Here is a 13,105-nt window from a genome sequence, read left to right on the forward strand (position 1 = left end):
ATCAGATAACTTCTAGCCCTGGACACCTACAACATCAGATAACTTCTAGCCCTGGACACCTACAACATCAGACAAATAATCCTAGCCCTGGACACCTACAACATCAGACAAATTCTCCTAGCCCTGGACACCTACAACATCAGACAAATTCTCCTAGCCCTGGACACCTACTACATCAGACAAATAATCCTAGCCCTGGACGCCTACAACATCAGACAAATTCACCTAGCCGTGAGATATCTACAACATCAGACTAATTCTCCTAGCCCTGGACACCTACAACATCAGACTAATTCTCCTAGCCCTGGACACTTACAACATCAGACTAATTCTCCTAGCCCTGGACAAATACAATATCAGATAACTTCTAGCCCTGGACACCTACAACATCAGATAACTTCTAGCCCTGGACACCTACAACATCAGACTAATTCTCCTAGCCCTGGACACCTACAACATCAGATAACTTCTAGCCCTGGACACCTACAACATCAGATAACTTCTAGCCCTGGACACCTACAACATCAGATAACTTCTAGCCCTGGACACCTACAACATCAGATAACTTCTAGCCCTGGCTACTACAACATCAGATAACTTCTAGCCCTGGACACCTACAACATCAGATTACTTCTAGCCCTGGACACCTACAACATCAGATAACTTCTAGCCCTGGACACCTACAACATCAGATAACTTCTAGCCCTGGACACCTACAACATCAGATAACTTCTAGCCCTGGACACCTACATCAGATAACTTCTAGCCCTGGACACCTACAACATCAGATAACTTCTAGCCCTGGCTACTACAACATCAGATAACTTCTAGCCCTGGACACCTACAATATCAGATAACTTCTAGCCCTGGACACCTACAACATCAGATAACTTCTAGCCCTGGACACCTACAACATCAGATAACTTCTAGCCCTGGACACCTACAACATCAGATAACTTCTAGCCCTGGACACCTACAACATCAGCTAACTTCTAGCCCTGGCTACTACAACATCAGATAACTTCTAGCCCTGGACACCTACAACATCAGATAACTTCTAGCCCTGGACACCTACAACATCAGATAACTTCTAGCCCTGGACACCTACATCAGATAACTTCTAGCCCTGGACACCTACAACATCAGATAACTTCTAGCCCTAGCTACTACAACATCAGATAACTTCTAGCCCTGGACACCTACAACATCAGATAACTTCTAGCCCTGGACACCTACAACATCAGATAACTTCTAGCCCTGGACACCTACAACATCAGATAACTTCTAGCCCTGGACACCTACAACATCAGATAACTTCTAGCCCTGGACACCTACAACATCAGATAACTTCTAGCCCTGGACACCTACAACATCAGATAACTTCTAGCCCTGGACACCTACAACATCAGATAACTTCTAGCCCTGGCTACTACAACATCAGATAACTTCCAGCCCTGGACACCTACAACATCAGATAACTTCTAGCCCTGGACACCTACAACATCAGATAACTTCTAGCCCTGGACACCTACAACATCAGATAACTTCTAGCCCTGGACACCTACATCAGATAACTCCTAGCCCTGGACACCTACAACATCAGATAACTTCTAGCCCTAGCTACTACAACATCAGATAACTTCTAGCCCTGGACACCTACAACATCAGATAACTTCTAGCCCTGGACACCTACAACATCAGATAACTTCTAGCCCTGGACACCTACAACATCAGATAACTTCTAGCCCTGGACACCTACAACATCAGATAACTTCTAGCCCTGGACACCTACAACATCAGATAACTTCTAGCCCTGCCTACTACAACATCAGATAACTTCTAGCCCTGGACACCTACAACATCAGATAACTTCTAGCCCTGGACACCTACAACATCAGATAACTTCTAGCCCTGGACACCTACATCAGATAACTCCTAGCCCTGGACACCTACAACATCAGATAACTTCTAGCCCTGGCTACTACAACATCAGATAACTTCTAGCCCTGGACACCTACAACATCAGATAACTTCTAGCCCTGGACACCTACAACATCAGATAACTTCTAGCCCTGGACACCTACAACATCAGATAACTTCTAGCCCTGGACACCTACAACATCAGATAACTTCTAGCCCTGGACACCTACAACATCAGATAACTTCTAGCCCTGGACACCTACAACATCAGATAACTTCTAGCCCTGGACACCTACAACATCAGATAACTTCTAGCCCTGGACACCTACAACATCAGATAACTTCTAGCCCTGGACACCTACAACATCAGATAACTTCTAGCCCTGGCTACTACAACATCAGATAACTTCTAGCCCTGGACACCTACAACATCAGATAACTTCTAGCCCTGGACACCTACAACATCAGATAACTTCTAGCCCTGGACACCTACAACATCAGATAACTTCTAGCCCTGGCTACTACAACATCAGATAACTTCTAGCCCTGGCTACTACAACATCAGATAACTTCTAGCCCTGGACACCTACAACATCAGATAACTTCTAGCCCTGGACACCTACAACATCAGCTAACTTCTAGCCCTGGACACCTACATCAGATAACTCCTAGCCCTGGACACCTACAACATCAGATAACTTCTAGCCCTAGCTACTACAACATCAGATAACTTCTAGCCCTGGACACCTACAACATCAGATAACTTCTAGCCCTGGACACCTACAACATCAGATAACTTCTAGCCCTGGACACCTACAACATCAGATAACTTCTAGCCCTGGACACCTACAACATCAGATAACTTCTAGCCCTGGACACCTACAACATCAGATAACTTCTAGCCCTGGACACCTACAACATCAGATAACTTCTAGCCCTGGCTACTACAACATCAGATAACTTCTAGCCCTGGACACCTACAACATCAGATAACTTCTAGCCCTGGACACCTACAACATCAGATAACTTCTAGCCCTGGACACCTACAACATCAGATAACTTCTAGCTCTGGCTTCTACAACATCAGATAACTTCTAGCCCTGGACACCTACAACATCAGATAACTTCTAGCCCTGGACACCTACAACATCAGATAACTTCTAGCCCTGGACACCTACAACATCAGATAACTTCTAGCCCTGGCTACTACAACATCAGATAACTTCTAGCCCTGGACACCTACAACATCAGATAACTTCTAGCCCTGGACACCTACAACATCAGCTAACTTCTAGCCCTGGACACCTACAACATCAGATAACTTCTAGCCCTGGACACCTACATCAGATAACTCCTAACCCTGGACACCTACAACATCAGATAACTTCTAGCCCTAGCTACTACAACATCAGATAACTTCTAGCCCTGGACACCTACAACATCAGATAACTTCTAGCCCTGGACACCTACAACATCAGATAACTTCTAGCCCTGGACACCTACAACATCAGATAACTTCTAGCCCTGGACACCTACAACATCAGATAACTTCTAGCCCTGGACACCTACAACATCAGATAACTTCTAGCCCTGCCTACTACAACATCAGATAACTTCTAGCCCTGGACACCTACAACATCAGATAACTTCTAGCCCTGGACACCTACAACATCAGATAACTTCTAGCCCTGGACACCTACAACATCAGATAACTTCTAGCCCTGGCTACTACAACATCAGATAACTTCTAGCCCTGGCTACTACAACATCAGATAACTTCTAGCCCTGGACACCTACAACATCAGATAACTTCTAGCCCTGGACACCTACAACATCAGATAACTTCTAGCCCTGGACACCTACATCAGATAACTCCTAGCCCTGGACACCTACAACATCAGATAACTTCTAGCCCTAGCTACTACAACATCAGATAACTTCTAGCCCTGGACACCTACAACATCAGATAACTTCTAGCCCTGGACACCTACAACATCAGATAACTTCTAGCCCTGGACACCTACAACATCAGATAACTTCTAGCCCTGGACACCTACAACATCAGATAACTTCTAGCCCTGGACACCTACAACATCAGATAACTTCTAGCCCTGGACACCTACAACATCAGATAACTTCTAGCCCTGGCTACTACAACATCAGATAACTTCTAGCCCTGGACACCTACAACATCAGATAACTTCTAGCCCTGGACACCTACAACATCAGATAACTTCTAGCCCTGGACACCTACAACATCAGATAACTTCTAGCCCTGGCTACTACAACATCAGATAACTTCTAGCCCTGGCTACTACAACATCAGATAACTTCTAGCCCTGGACACCTACAACATCAGATAACTTCTAGCCCTGGACACCTACAACATCAGCTAACTTCTAGCCCTGGACACCTACATCAGATAACTCCTAGCCCTGGACACCTACAACATCAGATAACTTCTAGCCCTAGCTACTACAACATCAGATAACTTCTAGCCCTGGACACCTACAACATCAGATAACTTCTAGCCCTGGACACCTACAACATCAGATAACTTCTAGCCCTGGACACCTACAACATCAGATAACTTCTAGCCCTGGACACCTACAACATCAGATAACTTCTAGCCCTGGACACCTACAACATCAGATAACTTCTAGCCCTGGACACCTACAACATCAGATAACTTCTAGCCCTGGACACCTACAACATCAGATAACTTCTAGCCCTGGCTACTACAACATCAGATAACTTCTAGCCCTGGACACCTACAACATCAGATAACTTCTAGCCCTGGACACCTACAACATCAGATAACTTCTAGCCCTGGACACCTACAACATCAGATAACTTCTAGCTCTGGCTTCTACAACATCAGATAACTTCTAGCCCTAGACACCTACAACATCAGATAACTTCTAGCCCTGGACACCTACAACATCAGATAACTTCTAGCCCTGGACACCTACAACATCAGATAACTTCTAGCCCTGGCTACTACAACATCAGATAACTTCTAGCCCTGGACACCTACAACAACAGATAACTTCTAGCCCCAAGTCCAAAGTAATGCAGGTTGTAAACACACAAGCAAGGTATGATACTGATGCTGTTAACAGAACATAGAATATAATCAAGGGAAACCTAGCAGCTGAAGGACACCACACTGTCATTAGTGTCAATGAACTGTAGAGCCTCCTAAGACAACCCTGACTCCTGCAAATACATGGGATAAAAAGTGTCAAGTATTCATATGTTTCTATTTTTAGGTGTATGGATCCGACCGACCAGGGGTCAAAGCTAGTAGGGCTGTGTATTGACCTGGATTTTGTATTGCAATATATTGCCATACTTTAAGCTGTATTGCAATACGTATTGCAATATATTGCCAAAGAGTTGCAAGACATCAGCCTTGGCTCGCTTATTTGGGACGATGTCGAAATCATCTGCCATTTGGTATCCTGGCAACGATCAAGGGAGATAATACAGTCACATGGTAGGGCAAGCTCCTTCCCAGCGTGTGACGCCTTCGTTATACTCTCCGTAGAGCTCCGCAAATGGGCTATTGCTGTGAGGAGCTTGATAGTTGTGATGTGTACACGATAATTGATAAAAAGATTGTCAGAGGCAAGTTGTATCAGAAAGATACTATTTTCCATCTCCATATCAATTAGGAACACATAAATATACTTATTCATATTTGCCACAATATATTGCTACAATCAGAAACGTATCGCAATATGTATTGCTGAAGATTTGCACCACAATATACCGGTGTACCGGTAATACCGCACACCCTTAAAAGCTTCAATCAGAAAATAAAATTTAAAATCCCTAGATGTCATAGAAATATAATATGAAATAACTACAAAGCCCAAGCAAAGTTTAAGTAACCATTACTATTTACATGATTTAAATAATAGTTGATTGTTTCAATATCATATATAATAATATTCAAAGGGAAAGGCCCTATCAGTCAGATCAAACTAGTCTGCTGTTCATTTTGGGCTTGAAGTTCAAGTAAATTTTGAAAAATAAATAAATTGTAGGAGAAATCAGTTAGTGTCTGAAGATTTTCACTGGTCTCTACGCTAACGGACTAGCGGCTGTGTCTACATAAAATAGCAGCTCCCTTTTTAAACTTTAAAAATAATTAAATATTTTCACGGATTTATCTAGGTATACAAACTAATTAAGGCAATGGAAGAAAAATTAGGAACAAATACTATTTGGTTCAAAATGTGAATTTCTTCGTAATTCTTATTTTCTGAGGTAGTATAATTCCTGTGTTGTGGTCCCTGAAGCAGAAACTTCTCTTGAGGAGTAAGCTTGGGGGTTATCGGCTATTGTTTGGAAACAATGCTTCAGAACAGTCTATATCCTGGCACTTTAAAAATTGCTCTTGTGTGTACTGCAGTGTAAATTCTTTCATTTTGTCAAATATTTGATGAACATGTTAACAGTAATGCATGAATCACAGAAGAGAGACAGGCCTACCCTTTTTAAATTACAGTGTATCCTTCCTCATCAAAATACCTTGCAAAGATACTCTTGCAGGGATCTGGGTATGCAGCTGTAGAAAACTGACCAACGACCAGTCGATTTGCCTTCAGACTTCTTGTAAGGGTGTCCGAGTCCAAGAGTTTGTTCTGATACTGAACTTTTCCGTCTTTGATGATGAACTTGTGGAGGACAGCCATGCCATCAAACAGGTGCTTCACAGTTGTCTCCCCTACCTTGAACATCCCTGATCCATTCCGGTACAGGGTCCCCGTCACCCATTGTGGGATTGTCCCTGGACAATCAAAACAGTTTGTGTCAATAGAAGGATGTTTTATTTCTTATAGCTTGATTTATTGGTTCATTAAGCTCAAATTTAGACTAAAACAACAATTTGAAAACCATTTATTTCTTACCCCAGAGTCCACTTAATTATGAAACAACACAAGACAAAGAACAATTCTGGATCAGTTTTATAAAAGTTATTCCCCTTGACGTTAAAAAAATAAAAGCTTATAATTATTTCTCAATTCTTATTAATGATGTACCTATGATTTGAGACATTGATTGGATATTTTAGTATTGATATACTGACTTTCACAATAACAAATCAAGATAACCATTGATATAATAATTAATAATTAATTTAATTATTTTGAAAATATACAGGTCCTGTGAAGATTCAGGTAGGAACAGGTCTTTAGCAATCCATGCTTGTCGTAACAGGTGTCGTATCATATCCCAATTGTGTATATTGATGCTCATGACGTCAATCAAAGGATTGTCTGGACCAGATTCAATTATTTACAGACGGCCGTCATATAGCTGGCATAATGCTGAGTGTTGCGTTAAACAACAAACAAAACAAACAAGTGTGTAAAGATACAAATTACTTGTGTAGACCTGCATTTAATAACTTAATGCTAAGTACGAACTAGGCTGATCAATTAAATGTTAAAAATTGTATTTTCTGCCTTCTCACTGTCCATCATAAACATGGTAATCTTAAAAAATGAAAACATTCCATTCGGAGTGATTTTATTAATATTGTATCAATATTCATAGGTTTGTATCGATTAAGTTTCGACATTCACAATTTATTGATGCATCACAAATCATGATACACAATGATATCCCTACCTGTGACATCAGTATCCACAGGCTTCTCAAGTTGATCCTCTGGTGTGTAGTTCAACCATCCCGGCAGCTCATCAGGACCATCAGTTGACATGACTGCAATCTGGTGTCAGCTGAAAGAGGGGTACAATGTCAGCATTAGGGCTCAGTCACACATTCAGGATTTTTACTGCCTCCCTGGATAGGACCATTCCAGATTAATATTTGTCAAAAGTCTGATCAAGATCCTGTGATTCATGGCGGGAAATTCACAAACAATCAGATATTGTTCAAGAAGCGTCCTGATTCAGCCGTTTCCAGCCGAATTCGTCCCGATTGTCCTGCTCTCAATCCGAAGCTTATCCGATTTGTATCCTTCGAATGGTAAAAAAAGACCGAATCTGTCCCGACAGCATCCCGATTCTCCGGAATGCAATTCGACAGAGATCAGACAGTGACTGGACAGTGAACCGACAAAGACGGTTCACATTCGGCAAGATCTGGACGCAATCTGGACTCGATCGACAAGAAACGACAAAACAGGCTGAGTTTCCCGAAAGTTACGGGACGCACCATAATGTCGGGAGTGCTGTGTCGACCTCTCAGGACCTTTCCGGATCCGTAGGACTCTGTTACGAATGTATATGACTGCGTTCAGACAATGATAGGACATTCCAGATCATTGAGGATAGAAATACGACTTTTTCACTTTTCGTGTCGTAGCGCTGTCCGATCTCAAACGGGAGCCACAATCAGCTTGTGTGAACCTGGCCTTACACCCGATAATCTACTGGTGGGTACTTCATGTGCAACTTGACTGCATGAAGAAAAGCAAAGAGGGAACTTCATTAGGCAAAGATGAATGTCATCATGCTGAAGGACTTCTAAATCACTGTTTTTTATTTAAAACCTTGGACTTCTGTACACTTCACAGAAACTAAGAGTAGTAATGTAGAAATACTTTCTACAGTTATTTATGTGTTATCACTTTAAATTTTGTTTCTTGTTTAACGGCACACTCAGCAATATTCCAGCTAACAATATCATGGCAGTCTGTAAATAATCAAGTCTGGACCAGATAATCCAATGATTGACATCATCAGCATCGATCCATGCAACTGGGATACGACATGCCTCAACCAAGTCAGCGAGTCTGACCACCAGACCCGGTGACGCCTCTTATGACAAGGATGGGTTGCTGAGGACCGGTTGTAACCGAGATCTTCATGGGTCGTAGAAATGTGAACTGCTGCTGGAGAATACATGGTTGTGGAAAACTTAAAAAAAATTGCAGGATTGTTTCCTGAAATCTTTTTTGCATCACATTATATAATATGATGCAGCATTCACCAGCCATGCTAACACGATTAGTTTGTCATTGAGCATGTCATGGTGAGTATTATTCGCAGCGTGGTCCATGCCTAGGCTCTACAATTAGTGTCTTGTGTGAAACTTCTGACAAACTGAAACTGAAACTGAGGGTCTTTTTAACCCTCTAGATCAGTAGTATACTCGGACCCCGTGGTACCGCGGCATTCATCGTATCGCGGCATTTGTGATTTCCGATAGTTCACGCGGGACACGCCTCTTAGCGGCTATCTATTAATGCAAATCAGTAACCAGGAAGTGCTCACTTAGTAAATAATTTCAGTTTCCTCGGAATGTTCCGTCTGCTGTAAGTAAGGAGTTATTAATCCGTTGATACATATTTCTGGCATCTGTTGTAATATTGCCTTACCCCCATCTATCAATGGCCAACGATATAACCCGCAGTTCCCCAAGTAAACTTTCTCTATCGACCTGAACTAGATCATCTGCATATTCATGGCGACTAATGAGGTAACGGAAGTTACGTAGTCCGTACATTTTTTCCCGCTCTGTGCCCAGAGTCTATTGGGAGATCATAAGGGCTATAATGTCAAACTTAGAAATACGTTCTTCACTAGTAACCAAAAGATAAATACATACTTTGGGCATACTAGGAGTGCTTTTTATATATTTATTGTTGACTTTTAACATTTTTCCATTTTGTGACAAATTATTGTCATCCAATTTTTTTTAAACAATCTTAAAATATCATTTCTGATATTTTGTTGTTGACTTATAAAAATATTTTTCTCTTACTTTTCAGTAAAAATGCATTGAATACCTTTTGCTGATAACACATTTAGAATTTTACTTGTGCTGTCTTTGCACTTGTCTGGACAAATCACTGATGTCTGGCATGATCATACCAAGTGGTTGGTAGAATTATGTCCTCTTTTTGTCCAATTCGGACCTCCATACACAACTTTTCTCACTACCGCGATACGATGGAGTTCTCTCCCTTGTCAAACGGAGCAAGGCCCGGCTTTTACTCGGAGCTACTAATGTAAATAATGAACTTTTATCAGTACAATATGCATTGTTTGATAAAATACATGATATCTGATAGGCCTATAGAGAACACGAATAATCATAAAGGTTAGTGAGTGCATTTTGTTCCGTTAGCGTACATGACAATTACCGCGATACCCCGAGGTTGCAGGCTACTACTCAGTAGATTCAACAATTTAGAATTTGATATGCAAATAATAGGATGTCATAATGTGATGACTGATGCAGTATCGAACTTGCCTGCAGAGGCTAATCTGGTGTCAAATATTTTTTTCCTGAGATATAGTTTTTTTTATGATACAAATGGGTGGGGAACAGATTCTATAATCGCACCGGTGTGCGTTCAACACTGACAGTGGCAACACTCACAGTTGAAGTGTTTATTGTATTGTCAATATCATCTAGGCCTCTTATCAACAGTTAATATTATGGTGATCTCTTGCCCCTGCGAATGAGAGACATTTCAGTTTGTGACAACCACAATACTAGATCTACCCATTGTTTATAATAATACATGATTATCGTGCATTTTTCCCAACAGTGTCTGTTAGGTGTATGTTTATGTTTAACAGACCGTATCTTTCCTTTTCCTGAAGCCTTGTTTCCCGGAAGTCAATACGGTTAAAGGGAGCTAACTCTCACTTCATCTAAAAATGGAAATAGATGCGTCAGAGGCACGTGAGGTATCGACCCTCGACGCAAGGCTGATTTCGGAGGCAAAAATGCAAAGCGCCCTCTGGTTATAGCTGTAGTCGTCGTCAAAGATTGGTTTCCGTTCGTTCCTGCGACAAAGAACAGAAAACATATGACATTCATAAATAAATATGGATCGATCTACTGATTTTCTTTATCGACATATTAATACACATATTAATGTAATATTGATATTATTGATATTCAATTTTGTGCAAATATATGTATCTACTGTTTCGATAATCATATTCAAAACTTACCTACTTTGATGGGTTATTTTAAAAGTTTACTTGTGTACAGAGCTACAAATTCCAGTAGGAGAGGATATTTTCAATTTATATTAACAATGACAAGCTAACATGTGATATTACCCCGAAGCGCTTAAAAGCAATTAAAGTAGTATATATTCATGTTTCTAAAGAGCACGCAATTCAATCATTTAAATATTGAATGAAAGATAATCGAGGATCCACTATTGCCAAATTATTTCCAGCCAAAAATCCACGTGAAATAGTTTTGAATAAAAAAACCCACCTATATATGAATGAGCACAACATATCGCGATCATTAATTAACGAAGATAGCTGCAAGTGTTCTTATACTTCTAAGGTGAAAACAAGTCATTCCGGCGATAAGGAATATTACATGCAGAAGTGAAAACATTGCAAAAGGCGCTCTTCAAGAATTAACCATTTTGCTCGCGATATCATCACCTTTGAATTTAAGTCTTTGAAAGGCATCTAGAAGTGATACACATAAGGAAGAGAATTTATGGATGTCAACTTCTTTATCATGAGGAACATATACTTACTCCTTCATCAGGTGAATAAAAGTATTTGCACGGGTGTTACGGTTTTTTGGAACTCTGCGCACTGAGCTACAGATGTGAACTATTATTGTTATCTAAAATAATCGCCTAAGTAAATATATTGAAGCGTTCATAAAATATACGCATATAGTCCGGTTTTGGCCGCTAGCACCTCAAAGCAATCTTCGCCCAATCAATGTACTGTTACCTGTGTTGGGCCTACAATTATCTTACACAGACTTACGATCGTCGTAAAACTGAGATTGCTTTGTGGAACGATCCTTGATTTACAAACATAAAACAATATGTTTGCATTTTTTCCTTAAAACTTGATATGACTCTATTCATTTTGTCAAACTTGCGAGAACCGTCCAATTGCTTTAGTCTAATCCTCACTTTCAGGGCTAGATGATTCGCAAGTTAGTTGTACTTCTCTTAACAAGGACATTTTACATAATTTGCCCCAAAGCATTATATCTAACACCTTTGTAAATGTACCCCTTAGTCAGCACAGATCTATGTAGGGTGTTGCGAAACACTTCTACCCACGATACAGATACACGGGACCTGGCTGTGTGTCCTTCTGTACAAGCTCGTACGTACGTTTATCATAAAACCGTTGCTCTGTCTGTCAGATATATTATTTTGCAGTGAAGCAAAAGAAGTAAAATCGCGTATTGCATGATGGGTGTTATATTGTCGCCAAGAATGGATAATACGAAGAATCGTGTCAGTCCTGCAACATTATACGCTGGCGAAGCCGTACTCGTACATCTTAGCAATCAAGCGAAAATACAAGTTATACGTTTCGCTTGTATCTAAAGATAAAATTTATTTTAAGTTTAAAATTACATTTATTATACTATCAAAAAGTGAAACTTGTGTTATGTGTAAGTGAGTGAATTTCAATCAAGGCCGTATTGAGCTGTGTTGCAGTCATATCACGGCGTGTCATCTTGATGTGGGAGGAAAGCCCGAAGTGATGAAGGTCTCAGACGTTTACACTTTGGCGAACCCACGAGCACGGGTATGGTGCTGACAAACCTAGAAACATAATCGGGGCGACTCTGGGATTCGAACCCACAATCATAGGTTTCTGACACACATAAAGGACGCATATCTGCCCCCACTGCTACTTTTCCCTGTACACCTACCAGCAGCTCTCTACACGACTAGTCAATGCAAGCATAGCCCAGGCTATATTGCTCCAGACAAGCTTATTTCTTTGTTTTCCTGTAGCCTGATTCTATAAAGTTTTTCGCAGCCCGATACATTTATTTTCCTTTACTCTTAAAGATACCATTTATTTGTTATCGAATGTTCTTGTTAACATAATGATAATAATAATAACAATACTTTTAGGTAATCCTCCAAGCATATGTGAGAAAAAGAACAGCATTTAACAACACCGGACAATTTCAACATCTCATTAAATTCTTAATTTTCATCAGAGAGAGTTCCCTCGGCTAACGGTAATCCCCTCTGAGTGACGGAAATAAGTCCGAGCTTCCGAAAGAAACCTCGCACCTGCTTGCAAGCCATTCACACCTGATCTGATATTTTGATGTACACTCAGGTACATCAACTTGTGATAACTGTCACAAAAGTCTAAAGAATGTTTACCAAACTGTACAACTTGCGGATGAATGACAGACGCGCTTCGCCGTAAGGGTCACACGGGAGAGCAAA

The 13,105-nt window shown here is 40.8% G+C and overlaps 1 protein-coding gene across 1 annotated transcript in view; it reads right to left on the reverse strand.

Moving 5' to 3' along the window:
* The window catches only part of LOC124136147 (beta,beta-carotene 15,15'-dioxygenase-like), a 29,068-nt gene extending 18,402 nt beyond the window's left edge, over positions 1-10,666 (reverse strand). The window contains exons 1-3 of the mRNA XM_048399628.1: positions 10,490-10,666; positions 7,564-7,673; positions 6,460-6,718 (exon numbers count right to left, since the gene is read on the reverse strand). Of these exons, the coding sequence (XP_048255585.1) occupies positions 6,460-6,718; positions 7,564-7,654 (350 nt within the window). The 5' untranslated portion in view covers positions 7,655-7,673; positions 10,490-10,666. The remainder of the gene's footprint in view (positions 1-6,459; positions 6,719-7,563; positions 7,674-10,489) is intronic.
* Between the last annotated feature and the right edge of the window lie 2,439 nt (positions 10,667-13,105).

This window comes from Haliotis rufescens, unplaced genomic scaffold, assembly GCF_023055435.1.
Source record: "Haliotis rufescens isolate VD_foot unplaced genomic scaffold, xgHalRufe1.0.p SCAF_2, whole genome shotgun sequence".
Taxonomy (NCBI): Eukaryota; Metazoa; Mollusca; class Gastropoda; order Lepetellida; family Haliotidae; genus Haliotis; species Haliotis rufescens.